Raw genomic sequence first — 14,781 nt, forward strand, 5'->3', positions numbered from 1 at the left:
AATAATATTCGGAGTTTGTAGCGTTTGAACAGAAACGATACTGTGCGAAGCGAGGTGCGCAGAGGTCGAAATCCAGATTTCATTCGTTTTTCTCTCGGTGGAGATTTTATTTTCGGAAATAGCATGCAAATCGCTGTGGCTGGCTCGAGTAATTCTCCGAGTCTGTGCCGTGGTCCTCAATGCGGATTCACGTGCGCATAAAATCTATTTTTGAATCGTTCCTGTAAAATAAGTCGAAAATATATACCAAAAATATAGGCGCGTAATTTTCTTTCCAGGACAAAAGGAACATTTCGGAGAATCGTAATCGAGAGCGTAATGATTTATTTCCAACCGATTCATCAAGTTCGAAACTAACTAATAGGTATTTCTTCTTCGTTTTGAATAATGCCACGTTGCCGTAATGGTAACGTTTTAATTTATACGAATTTTCGTTCGATTTAAATAAAACTGGACGTTTGTTGACGCGGGTACTCGTGCGTCAAAACTATTGTTAGAAATCATCGTTGAAACAATTATAAAATCACGCGTATGCACTTGGAATTTCGCGTTAATATATATATATCTATATTTACCAGTAAGGTGGTTACTTTTCACATCAGCTGACTGTGGAGCAACAGCTGCACGCTTTGTATATACCATGGCAGACTGAAAGGGGACCCTCGAAAGCAATTATTTTTCAAAGAGGAGAGCGCTGTCGAGAAGCTGCCTAGCTTTTGTGCAACTTTTCCATTTCTCACGGTAGCCGCTTTAAATTTTCGATCTCCATTCTTTTAGTTAGGCGGTCGTCATTTTTCAAATTTAATTTTACCTTAAAATGTAAATAACTGTCTTCTCCTAGTCTGCGATACGTCATTTTTTCTCTTCTTTATTTTTTTTAACACTGTCTAAAATGTAAGGAAATATTATTCTTTCAAAATTTCTATTTATCGATCGCTCCAGTAAGTTTCGGGAGAATTATCGAAAGGCAGGGGCGTATCTAAAAATACGTAGGAACAATTTTTTTTTTTCTTTTTTTAAATATAATACGTCGATTGATATAAAACGTGAAATTCGCAAGTGACTCAAGAGTTTGTTCATCGATCGAAATACTTGCGCAATAACGTTCTTACTCACTACTGTTTATTATTGCCTTTGAAAGTTAATACCTTGTTAAGTTTATTCACTCGTAAGTTTCACTAGTTTCAACATCGCGCAGTCGATCATCGGTTTCTTACCAATTGTACGTAGCAATGCGGTGTTGCTTGGAGACGGAGAGCACAACACCGAGCTTTGCAGTCGATTAGATAACCCTCCTTCGATTTCCTTCCATTCCTCTATTCCTTTTTTTTTTTTTCCACCGCATTCGATCGAAAAATTTCTCGCCTCGATTCTTTCTCTCGTAGATAATTTCTGGTAACATATATCGTACATGGATTAAGATATATCGTAAATTACATCCGTTTATTAAGATATCGAATCGATATCGAGCGTTTACAAGTGGATTAGAAATGGCGATCTTTAAACCGGAAAATTTTTTTCAACGATAATTCGGTGGACACCGATGATAAATAAATAATCATCTTGCGAAATTGGTGAAATCGCTTTTCGGACGTAATAGCGCCCGATTGTTCCAAGTGAACAGGAAAATAATCGTCGTTTTCGCGATCGCACACCGTGTTCGTAAGAAAAAAAAAGAAAGAAAGAAATCAAGAAAAGAAATCGGAATAAAGTGAACGTGGATTATAACACGTGGATTGCTTCCTACTTTCGCGCAGCTAGACAAGCCGACGCCGTCGACTAGGATCGATACATGTGAACGGGATCTGAATTTATTTCGGGATCTCTCGTTAATTGCCCCGAATCGAAACTCGTATTGAATATTTTCAACGATAATCCTCCTCCAACTCTCTTTGCCCCAAACTTTCGATCGCTATTTCGAGGAGTCCTTCGAGAAGGATGCAGGTAGGTAGAAGAGAAGCTGGGACATCTGTCGTCCCGTCTTTCGACATAGATCGGTGGAACGAAGAGGAAGACGTATATACAGGGGGCGCGGAGAAGGAGAGGAACCGGTTCGTTGTTGTTGGGCCGCAGTTCCCGAGAAACACGTGTCGTCCTCGCGCTTCCCGTCCGAGGGTTAACATCTTTATCCCTCTCCCCCTCCCCTCGAAAACGCTTTTCCCCATTTTCTCTCTCTCTCTCTCTCTCTTTTCTCTCTCGAATCCTTCGAAGGAGATATACGCCAATACGGAACGTGGTTGGCCGTTTTCCGCTCTGGTTGGCCGTGTTCCAGTCCTTCGCGTTGGACGCGTTGCGCGCGCCCCCCTCCCCCTCCCCCGTCCCCGGCCGCTTTTATTTTCTCCGCGCTTTAAACGCCGCTTTTCCCGTTCATCCGTCCGCCCGGCTGTCGTTGCGTCACGAGGAATCACCGCTCCTCGGTGAAAGCGATCCTTCGATCGAGCCGTACGTCGAGGCGTATGTCGCGGCGCTCATGTCTCGTCTCCCGAAACGCGTGATATTTGCGCGATAATTCTTCTTCTCTCTTTCTCTTTCGTGTATGTGCAACAAGCGTCGGAAGGAAATATTTTAATTCTTCAGATGATTTCTGATTATTGAAATTTCGATTTTCGAGAGAAGAGGCTGGTTTTTGAAAAAAAATAGTGTTCTTTCCTGTTTATTAATTTGGTTATTAATTATATTTTTTGTGTTTCGATATTTTAATTTATTAGTGTAAATCTTATAAATATAATAATATAAGAAGTAATTATTTATATTTAATTTTACTTGATTATTTAAATTTCGATTTTTAAGAGAAGAGGCTGGTTTTTGAAAAATAGTGTTTTTTCCTATTTATTAATTTGGTTATTAATTATATTTTTTATATTTCGATATTTTAATTCATTAGTGTAAATATTTTTTGTTTATATTATTAAATCTTATAAATTTAACAATATAAGAAGTAATTATTTACATTTAACTTTACTTGATTATTTAAATTTCGATTTTCAGGAGAAGAGGCTGGTTTTTGAAAAATAGTGTTCTTTCCTGTTTTTTAAATTCCTATTTATTAATTTGATTATTAATTATATTTTTTGTTTATATTATTAAATCTTATGAATTTAATAATATAAGAAGTAATTATTTATATTTAATTTTACTTGATTATTTAAATTTCGATTTTCAAGAGAAGAGGCTGGTTTTTGAAAAATAGTGTTCTTTCGTATTTATTAATTTGGTTATTAATTATATTTTTTATATTTCGATATTTTAATTTATTAATGTAAATCTTATAAATTTAACAATATAAGAAGTAATTATTTATATTTAACTTTACTTGATTATTTAAATTTCGATTTTCAAGAGAAGAGGCTGGTTTTTGAAAAATAGTGTTCTTTCGTATTTATTAATTTGGTTATTAATTATATTTTTTATATTTCGATATTTTAATTTATTAATGTAAATCTTATAAATTTAACAATATAAGAAGTAATTATTTATATTTAACTTTACTTGATTATTTAAATTTCGATTTTCAAGAGAAGAGGCTGATTTTTGAAAAATAGTGTTCTTTCCTGTTTTTTAAATTCCTATTTATTAATTTGGTTATTAATTATATTTTTTATGTTTCGATATTTTATTAGTATAAATCTTATGAATTTAATAATATAAGAAGTAATTATTTATATTTAATTTTATTTCTATTAAATAATTATTTATTCGTTCTAAGATTAAAATAACAAGTAATAAAATAAGGAAAATTGAAATTATTCTATTATTCTATTGTTCTTGATGATTTCAAATAAAAAAATAATTGGAAGAAGTAAAATAATTTCAACATCAAAAATTAAAAATATTAATGTTATTAAAAAAAAAATGGTAAATTTGATTTGATGATTGGATTAAAGCCACGTTCAAATAGAGATAATTTTTTCATAATCTTTTTTTTTAATTGAAATAAATTTATTTAGTGCTAATAAAAGAAATTAAAATAATTAAAATAAAGAATAAATTAAATCTTATTATATATATTAAATTTAATTAATTTTTTTAATTAGTATATTTTATATACTATATATATATATAGAGGAAACGGAAAAGGAGGGGGAAGGCAAAATAAATAATTGGAATAAATGATATCACACATTTTTAATAATTTTTATGGTAACCGATTCGATATAATCTCGATTTTTATTCGCCAGTGGTGGTGGTCGTCATTTCCGATCTGCGCGTTCACCGATTTGCCGGAAGTTGGCGCCTCGATCACATCCGCGAACGTGGTGTGTTTTACACGTTCGTACATCGATAGAACGATTTCCTTCTCTCTCCTAATTTGAACAATTTTTATCGAAGTAGAAAATCGGGAATTATTTTTCAAATTATAACAACATTATTCATTTTATTTTCCTTGGCGAATAATAGAATAGGATAGAAAGAAGAAAAGAGAAGTCTCGCCTTTCTTGCGTATACTCGCTTATCGATAGTTCATTCGTATCCAATTAGGAATTAATTAATCTTACTAATATTACGTTTGACAAATTTTCTATTCTCGATTCACTGTCAAAAGGAAATATATATAAAATGGCGTGGCGCGCGTATAATATCTATTTAATTTGTAATTATGGTCGCAGGTCGGCTCATCGATGGCCGTATCCGATTCTCGGAATTGATATCGATATAAGTTCGCCGATAGCCGTGAAATAAAGCGAGGGGATACTCGCGAGGCGTGAAATCAGGCTGGGCAGCGCGTCGGTACCGGTAGACGGCACACTTTAACTCGGGTTATGCGGATTGCATTCCGCTTCGAAAGGTCTCCGACGCGGCGATCGATCGCGGATCTCGCGCGCGCGACCGCCCTGCCACCGTCAAATCCGCATCGTCGCTCTTATTCGTATCTCCTACCTCCTCCCAACCGCAGCGACATCTCGCGCGAACTTTCCATTTCTCCAACTGTAATATCGCTCGTTTCGTAACGTGCCGATCGTTGGATTACAATTTTTCGGAACGAACGAACGTCGAGAGCGAAATTTTCTCATTCTTCGATGCTTTATTTTTCTATTTTCCTTTATATTTATATTATATTCTCGAGAAAAAGTATCCGTCGAGCGAATAATTAATTCGTTTCGAGAAGAAAAGAGAGAAGAAAGATTCGAATGGAAAGACGGATGTCTCTTTTCCACGAATTCCTTAGGTTTGGAACGCGTGAAACGCGCGCGACAAGCGGAGCGCACAATCTCCTCGAAAGCTAATAATACGAGCTGCAAAGAAGTTCGCTTCTCGAAAGATGCGCCCACGCGACGACGATGCCGTTTCTAGTTCGAGGCTCGAGATCATTTTAGTGTTCCATCGTCTCTCGGGTTAATCGCGCGCGCACGCGCATGCGCAACACGCGTGCGCCAAGTCCAACGTTTTTTGTCGTGAACGCGTTTTCACGACAAACGCCTCGTCCGACCCGTACAACCCGTACATACAACAATATCTTTCTTTCTCTCTTCTTTTTCCTTTTTTCAATCTCTTCGACCGGTTACTTTTCTCCTTTCCCCATATAAAAAATAATAAAAAAGAAATCTTTTAATTAATTTCGATAACTCCTCGGCTAGAAACTCGGGGAAATAATCGAGGGTTCCCTTTCCTCGCGGCTAATCTAACGATCGCCGATCGTTTAATTCGCAAGCGCGATTGTCGCCGTTCGTGAAAGTTGTTCCGAGAGAAGTTACTACCATCACGGAGAGGCGCGAAAAAGATATCCCTGCGAGGGAAAAGGCAGGGATACCAACTATTCGCGTGAACGGGTAGGTGGGAATTTTTTTCGGCAAAATTTTTTTTCTTCTTATCGAGACGAGGTTAGGTTAGGTTAGGAGAAAAAATTAATCTACAATTTTAAAAAATTTCTTTCTTTTAACTTTTCGTACTTAATATTTATAGTTTTGGTAGAAAGAACGAGTGAGAGAGGGAGAGAGAGAGAGAGAGAGAGCTTCGGTCAAGGATTCTGGTTTATTTCTGACAAGAAGGAACATTTTTCGTCGTATCGCATCCGCTTTCATGAATGCAAATCTTGTAAACTCTATTCTTTTTCTGGAACGAAAATTACGCAAATTTTTGTTTCCGTTATAGTATTCTCGATGTTTACTCGCATATATTAGCCAGTTCATTTGAATACACTTTCGATTTCACGAATTAGCATTAGCCGAGGAAACGTGGCCAAAGCGTGTAAATTTTAAACGGATTGAGTCGTTGATAGACTCGTGTCGTAGATTCTTATTTATCAGCGCGTTAAAAAGAATATCTATTTCGCGATATCATAATTTGAGAGAACGAGATTGACCTTCGCTTCATAACCATCTTCTATGTATATATTATTTACATCGTAAATAAAAAAAAAAATCGTATCCACCTTGATAAAACCTTGATGCGAACGATCGAACCGTTATTATTTATTATTACGAATAGTACGAAAGATAATTACGTCCAATGGGAGCCTGTGTAAAAACTGACTTATCAGCATACGATACGGTAGAGTACTTCTCGGTAAACGAACCGCAAACTTATTACGTTATTTCCAAACAGGAAACTTAGTCCGCGCGTATATAACGCGCATATAACGCGGCAAATTAATAAATCAATTAGAACCAGTAGTTTCGAAGTGGTTGCAATAATGGCTTGTTATTTGCGCGTACGTGTATGTACATATTTACTTGTAAAGAAAAAAAAAGAAAAAAAAAAGAAGAAGTAGATAAACTCGAAAGTTGCGTATAACGAGAATCGTAATTTTTTTTTTTTTCTTTTTGTTTAATTTTATTTTATTTTTTTCTCTCTATCTCTTAGACATCGATTAACTCGGTTCGAAAGGTCGAACGATACGTAACGTAAAAATAATCAATTTTAAAATTAGCTACGCGTTTCCGGACGATAAATCTTACTCGTTTCGAAAGAATTGTCCTCGTACTTGAACCAAAGAGAAAAAGAGAGAGAAGCTCGTTTATTCCACGATCGTTGAAAAATCTTATACATATAAATATACGAGTTTCGAGGGACTCGGTTCGATTCAATTTCAGACTCGGCCGAATCTCTTAATAATCCGCGGAGAGGTGGGTTGGGGGGGATGAGAGGCGCGAAAATGACCACAGAGAAATCAAGCCGTTCCAGTTTCGCTAATAAGGCCGGTGCGCCGTCGTTAATTGCCCTCCGTCACGCCGGTTGCTCCCTTATCGTGTGAAAGTAATCGTCACAGCTCTCGATAACGAAGGATTGTGAAAGAGCGCGTCGAAGATAGATTTTCAGGTTTCTCTTTTCTCCGGTTACACGCGTGTAATCGTTACTACCCTCGTGAAAGAGAAACTTGCCATTGTCCGTCGCGAGCGCGGAAGTTTACGCGGACAGAGAATCCACTTTTTCCACCACTCGTTCTCTCTCTTACGCCAATCTTTCTCGCCTCTCTCGTCTATTTAACCTTGATTCTCGTCCAATCGCTCGTGCACGTGACCTGGATCTCTTTCATCGATCCCTTCAACGTTCTTCCTTACATCTTTTGTTTTAAGCAAAATTATGCTCTTCACACACACACACACACACACACACACACACACACACACACACACACACACACACACACACACACACACAGAGTTCTCGTGAGCACACACACCTCTCATGAACACACACACGTAAACATGCGCCCACACACACACACACACACACACACACACACACACACACACACACACACACACACACACACACACACAGAGAGAGAGAGAGAGAGAGAGAGAGAGAGAGAGAGAGAGAGAGAGAGAGAGAGAGAGAGAGAGAGAGAGAGAGAGAGAGAGAGAGAGAGAGAGAGAGTTCTCGTGAGCACACACACCTCTCATGAACACACACACGTAAACATGCGCCCACACACACACACACACACACACACACACACACACACCCTCATGAACACACACACGTAAACATGCGCCCACACACACACACACACACACACACACACACACACACACACACAGTTCTCGTGGACACACACATCTCTCATGAACACACACACACGTAAATATGCGCGCCCATATACACGCGCGCGCGCGCGTAAACACACGCATACAAATACACACACATACGCACACGCATGCAAACACACACACGCACACACAGAAGGGGGGGGGGGATTCGTATATACGTGTACAAAGAGAATTTGAAGAAAATGATAAATCGTCGGGCAGAAATTGAGATGCATATCCGGCATCGAGTGTATAGAATCGAAGAGAAGATAGGCGAGTCGTCCTTGAAACGTGCTAATAGACTCACTCGTTCTTTCTGTTGCAGCCTCAGCGAATGTTACTTTGCAGGCAAGGGGGCGGCCTTGGTTTTACCTCCGAACGAAAGGGCCAGACCCTCGAGAAGGGTATCCGCGGCAGGATGCGATATTCAACAACACTTGCAATCCATGTTTTATCTCCTCAGACCGGAGGAAACTCTGAAAATGGTGAGTTTTGGTGGTCGGTCGTTCCTCCGACTAAATTCTAAATTTTTTCCTTTCTTTTTTTTTTTTTTTTTTCATCGATACATCTTGAATCGTGAACAAACGACGCGTGAAATAATAATAGATACGAATAAAAATATTCGCTCGTTATATCGATCGAACGCAAGCCGTGACATTTTAACGCGTGCAAAAGTTCAAGGAGAGAATCTATTTTATCCGAAAGGGATATACGCGTCGCAATCGATATCGCGAATCGCTTGCCAATTCTCGGATCATTGGCGTTTCGCCGATCCTAATTTATTAGATACACATCTTCCGATGTATATAAATTCGAAAACACTTTTTTAACGCTTTTTTAATTCCCTTTTCTTCTTTCGAAATGTTCGAGAGAGAGAGAGAGAGAGAGAGAGAGAGAGAGAGAGAGAGAGAGAGAGAGCGGAAACGGTGATTTCCGTTCGGCCGCGACCTCGATGCGTGGCCGATCTTAAGCCCGGTTGGCTACCAGTTGCGTGGATCCCACGTGTCGCGCGTCACGTGGTCGGTCGATCGAGAGGGATCGAGTCGAAGCGGCGCATTTCGCGGGTGGGTGGCGGGAGGAGCGAAATACGGTAATCGGGATGGTGGTGGCCGGTGTAGACGCGACACGCGTTCACGGTTATTAAAGCTGTCGGGATTCCTTGGCGAGCAGCGGCAGCAGCAGCTCCGTCGACTGGGAGAAACTGGTCCCTACAAGGACAACGAGGTAAGGGGGACGTACGATTCGACGCGGCTCGTTTCGTCCGCCGCTTTTCAGCAGGGCCCCGTTACTTTTTACGTACGTACGTACGTACGCGGCGTCCCCCGACTCGCCCCAACGTTTTACGCGGAAACTCAGTCGGTAATGTCAGTGACCCGTGGCCATTCCGATCGTTCGCTCTTCTCCGGTTCCATCTTCCGCCCCTCCCCCCGTCCATCTATTCCACTCGTCCATCTCTACTTTCCTCGTTCGGGATCCCACGGATTTTCCTCGGATTCCCGCAATCCAGGGAAGACGAATCGGCGAATTTATATATTCGAACGATCTCGGGAGAAAAGTGGGCTATCTCGGTACTCGAGCTCCGCTGAAACGGGTTTTACGACCGGCTTCTGGCCACCACCTACCTTGCTCCCTTTTGCCCTTCTCCTTCGATTCTTCTCTCGCTGCCGCGCCCCCTTCGATTTCGCAATTCCTCGCAAGCGAAAATTTCTCCGCTCCTCTCTTCCTCCCTCATTCTCCCGAAAAACAATCGATCCAAATTCGAAACACGATCAAGAACGCACTTTCCATCCTTTTGCGAGAAATCGAATTTTTTTTTTTTCAATTTTTTCTCTCCTTCCGTCCGTTTTTCGCGTTCTTGAAAGAAAGAAAGAAATTGTCAACTCGGGCTTGTCTCGGAAAATGACGTAACGCGTCTGCGCGGAAACTATCTCTATTTCGCTCCGAGACGAATCCCGCGCATGCGCGAATCCAAGGTTCTTCGAACGTTTTCGGTTGGACAGAGGCCAACTACGGCTCGGTCCACCTATTACGCGATACCGTGAACTTGGAACTGATCTTTACGTACTCGGAGCGGAACGTAAAAGCAGTATCTTTGCCCTCACCCGTTCACCTCGAGCGTACCGGATATCGCGAATTTATATATGCAGGTGCAATCGGCGGCCTTCCTCCCCTACGATCGCGCTCGGCTCTCCGCGTTTTTCGCGTTTCGCGTCGGAAAAACTCGAGATTGGAATTCGAATGCGCGTGGTCACGATTTTTCACGGTCGAGACCATTGAATGTTAATACGACGGATGTCCGTCGCGCGATCGAACGCGTACGAATTTTAAATGATTTTTGCGAGCACGCTCATTAAATTTAAGATTATCGCGCAAAGCTGCCTGTATCGAGCGGACGGTCGATGCCCGATTCACGAATCGGTGCCTCGCATATTTGCGGTGCCGCTCCATTGTGCGATTTAGTCACGACACACTTTCGTCACCGCGAGAGGGTCACGTGACGCGGGTAGGGCGCACGTGAACCAAACTGGACGGTGCGATAGACCACGAAATCCACACTCGCGCCAATCCATGCCATCTCCGTCCTCGAATATGGAACGTTCGCTTTAGCTCGCCGTTTACGAATCGCTGTGTACACGGAGGGGGGAGGAAAGGGCGGGGGGAGCGGGGAGGGACGCGCGATTGCAGAAACGATGGTATCGCGGCGGTCCGTTCGTCACGGTCCCCGACCAAATGACTCGGGATTCGAGCGATTCCCATTCGCCGACAAAAGCCGTGCGATTTTGCAACCGAGCCGTGTCAAAATGTGCACGCGTCTTTTTTTTTTTTTTTTTTTTTTACGTAATCTCGATTATCTACCTCTATATATGTATGTATATACGTATAATAATGGTACGTGAGAAAATGAAAATATCCTCGCGCAATCCTCCTCGTTCGCGCAACCTGATTTCGATCGTCGTTGGCAAAGAGTGGACAAGTTTCCGGATTTCGATGACGAACGAACAGACGATTCTCTCTCTCTCTCTCTCTCTCTCGACTTGTAATTAATCGGGTTTTTACCGCACAAGCATCGTAGAGGGACACAACTGCGCAACTAGAACGAACAGTTCTCGGACAGTGCGTGGACCGCACCTCGCAGAACTGGCGTTCGTTTCACCGATCCGTTTATTAGCTCGATAAAAACTCGTTGGTCGAGTCGGCTTGGCTTGCTCGGCTCCTCTCTGTATACGCGTAAACCACGAGTTGGAAGAGTGCTTCCACCGTTTCACGACGAATTCTACGTTTAATCGAATAATGGGGATACAAAATCGATCGTTTCTCAACTCACGCTTCGGAGATGTTTAATCGAGAAGAAAATTAATTTGTTTTTCGTCCGTTCGCGAGAGAGGGCATTCGAACAATTTCGAATAATATTAATCTATGTTTAATCGAGTCGCGGTTACGCGTAAGTCGTTACACGATACCGTTACTTACATACCGTACCGCCTTGGGAATCTTATTTATCGTCAAATGCTCGTTCGTTCGGGGATACGACGAACCCGATATTTCTCGTAATAACGATCGCGCGATCGATCGTAAAAATAACGCGTCTCGAGAGAGGTGTTAATTTTAGACTGATATTTCAAAAAAAGAAGGAAATTGTAATATCCATGATAATAAATCATAAATTACACGGCGAAGAATGATGTTGGAAAAGTGGAACGAGTTCGTAAATAATAGCAGAAAACGTGTAATCGAATAAACGGAATGATTTTTCCACAAACTTTGTCCTTTTTTTACGTACGATTCTCTCTCTCTCTTTCTCTCTCTCTCTTTCTATGCCTATGTCCGCCGACTTTCTCGACTATAACGGCGAGTGGAGAGATATCGTGGCGACAAAGCGAACGTTACGGCCGAGAAATACGCGTCCGATCCGCGTTGACCCCGATGTCTGTTTAACGACGTCCTACGAGAAGGGGACAAAGCTGGTGGAATAACAACGATCGGTCGGTTTAAAAGTCGCGGCGCGAAACGCACGAATATCCGAAAATCAAACTCGCTCCACTTTCGAAAGGGCTGACGCCGCGCTTTAACGTTTCTTCGTCCACTTCTTCTCCTTCTTCTTACATTGTCCACGGTCTCGCTTTATCGAGCAACGGAACAGACATCGCAGAGCTCGATGCGCGTAATTATAATCGGTGAAAGTAGCGAGAGCTTTTTCTTCTTCTTCGGAATATTTTTTTTTTTTATTCTTCTACTTTACGATAGACGAAACGGAATAAGATAAATTCGTTCTCGAAGAGCGCGCATCGGTTATTATTCTCGTTTTTTCGATCGAAAACCGACGGATGTCTGCGGTAAGCCCCCGATACTCGCGTCACGCGTAATTGGATCGTTCTGAGAAAGTTCACCGACTTTCGGTCCTCGCATTTAGTTTCTCGACGAAAAGAAGAAGAAGGAGCTATCTTTCAAAACCGTCCAAGTTTATCACACCTCTCCTTCTTCTGCTAGAAGAAGAGTCTAGAAACGTATTCCTCTTTAAAATTACACGTCGAATTTTCCTATCCCAAGGATGGATCGAACGACGAGTTATTCGGTTCGATGGGGAGGCGGTCGCGGCAACGTGGGAACGTATCATCGGATAGAAAGGGAAAAAGGAGCGATCGGGGGACCTTTTAGACTCGCTTTCGTTTCGCGCGCGCGGCCATATCTTGCAATACACTTTCACGGTGGCCTTTCGCGATTCCTCGGCGAGGCATCCATTCGGTCCAACATCTCGAAAGGGGATCTCTTCTACATCGCCGTTAACGTGCAATCGAGTGGCTGACGAACACGCGACCTTGGATAACTCGTCCCGCGTTAATCTCCGCCCCAAGGACGCGTACCACGTATGACGAACGATCCAACGTCGTTGTACGTGCAGGTACTTACTCAGAAAGAGAGAGAGAGAGATTCGTTGCGCGCTTTCGAGTGTCGTCTGAGAGCGCGGCGGAAACGTCTCGAGATGTTATCAAACTCTCCCTCTCGATGTCCCAGCGTCGCTTAGGAGTCGAGAAAGGAGAGATCAAGTTTCGGATTTTCGGATGAGAAAAATCGATTAAGTAAGTCGGATTAAATGGACGGATACTTATCGATTTAGCGGATTCGATCGATTTTGTCGGCTGGCCGATGAACCGTAACGCTCGATCGAATCTCTCTCTCGCTCTCTCTTGCTCTCTCTCTCTCTCTCTCTCGTTCTCTCTCTCTCGCTCTCTCGTTCTCTCTCTCTCTCGCTCATTTGCTCTCTCTCTCTCTCTCTCTCTCGCTCTCTTGTTGTCTCTCTCTCTCTCTCTCTCTCTCTCTCTCTCTCTCTCTCTCTCTCTCGCTCTCTTGTTGTCTCTCTCTCTCGCTCTCTTGTTGTCTCTCTCTCTCTCTCTCTCTCTCTCTCTCTCTCTCTCTTGTTGTCTCTCTCTCTCTCTCGCTCATTTGCTCTCTCTCGCTCTCTCTCTCTCTCGCGCGCGCGCGCTCTATCGCTCTCTCTCTCTCTCTCTCTCTCTCTCTCTCTCTCTCTTGTTCTCTCTCTCTCTCTCGCTCTCTTGTTGTCTCTCTCTCTCGCTCTCTTGTTGTCTCTCTCTCTCTCGCTCATTTGCTCTCTCTCTCTCTCTCTCTCTCTCTCTCTCTCTTGTTCTCTCTCTCTCGCTCTCTTGTTGTCTCTCTCTCTCGCTCTCTTGTTGTCTCTCTCTCTCTCGCTCATTTGCTCTCTCTCTCTCTCTCTCTCTCTCTCTCTCTCTCTCTCTCTCTTGTTGTCTCTCTCTCTCTCGCGCGCTCTATCGCTCGCTCTCTCTCTCTCTCTCTCTCTCTCTCTCTCGCTCTCTCGTTCGCTCGCTCGCTCGCTCCAATCTCGAGAACCGTTTGTATTGGGACAGCAATCTGGGTCGTTGTATGTCATACGCGATTATGCGCGTAATGCGGCTGGATAAAACACGAGGAGAAACGCAATCGTGACGAGATATCGATCGCGAAGCGACCGAGTTTTAAAACTTCTTCGTCAATTTATTTAAACGAACGAATAATAGGATAATAGATATTAATTGTTATTATCGTTTAAAAATTTCGAAATCTTGTCGAATTCGAGTGAAAAAAAAAAGGAAGGAAGAGAAAAATAGAACGAGGAGAAAGGTGAACGACATTATATTTCGTAATGTGGAAAAATTTTGACGTATCGTAGCCAAAATAATTTTGATCGTTGAGAATGGTGGACGGTTTATTCTTATCGCGGAAGGAAATCGCTCGTAAGGAGACGTAGGTTGTTTAATTAACCGTTTAATGGAGTCAAGTGTGGATAATTATTGGGCCCGGAAGTGCAACGTCCCACCGGTTGAACGCGGCCGAACGACTCCCAACAACTCCCCCGTTTAAACTCTGTTCCACCGTTTAAGTCGCCACTCTTTTCCTTCTCTCCTTCTTTTCTATTTTTGCCCGTTTCCAACGTTTATTCCCGTCGTCCGTGCCAAGTTTTATCGCGATGTCGTTAAAACTCGCCCGTCGCGGACGCGGAGCGATCGCTTTTAAAGTTGTTGTGGTGTGGCTAAAAAAAAAAAGCTACTTGTGCGCAGGCGCGAGCGTGTGAGCGACGAGGATGTGTAGATAAGAAAAAGATGGAAAAAGAGAAATAAAACGCAGGATGTTCTCTCTCTATAATTTCCGACTCGGCTTTCTTCTCGCTAAACCTTCGCTGCAAAACCGTTGAAAGTGACTTTGCGCGTATAAACACGCATAACCGCGGAACTTGAGTTTTTTTTCTCTCTCTTTGTTTTTAACCAAACTAGTCGGGGTCCGTCCGTTGCTGCGCACG

At 42.3% G+C, this 14,781-nt stretch overlaps 1 protein-coding gene across 4 annotated transcripts in view; it reads left to right on the plus strand.

Annotated features, from left to right (window-relative positions):
• Positions 1-14,781, plus strand: part of LOC724613 — a 45,926-nt gene that overhangs the window by 9,388 nt on the left and 21,757 nt on the right. For 2 of the 4 annotated variants that reach the window (XM_026442064.1, XM_026442063.1), the window contains one exon: positions 8,296-8,455. In XM_026442064.1, coding sequence (XP_026297849.1) covers positions 8,296-8,455 — 160 coding nt within the window. Of the gene's footprint in view, positions 1-5,652; positions 5,769-8,295; positions 8,456-9,058; positions 9,195-14,781 lie in introns of those variants that run through there. The other 2 variants (XM_026442066.1, XM_026442067.1) reach the window with 2 other exon arrangements.

Source organism: Apis mellifera, linkage group LG8 (genome assembly GCF_003254395.2).
Source record: "Apis mellifera strain DH4 linkage group LG8, Amel_HAv3.1, whole genome shotgun sequence".
In the NCBI taxonomy this organism is placed as follows: Eukaryota; Metazoa; Arthropoda; class Insecta; order Hymenoptera; family Apidae; genus Apis; species Apis mellifera.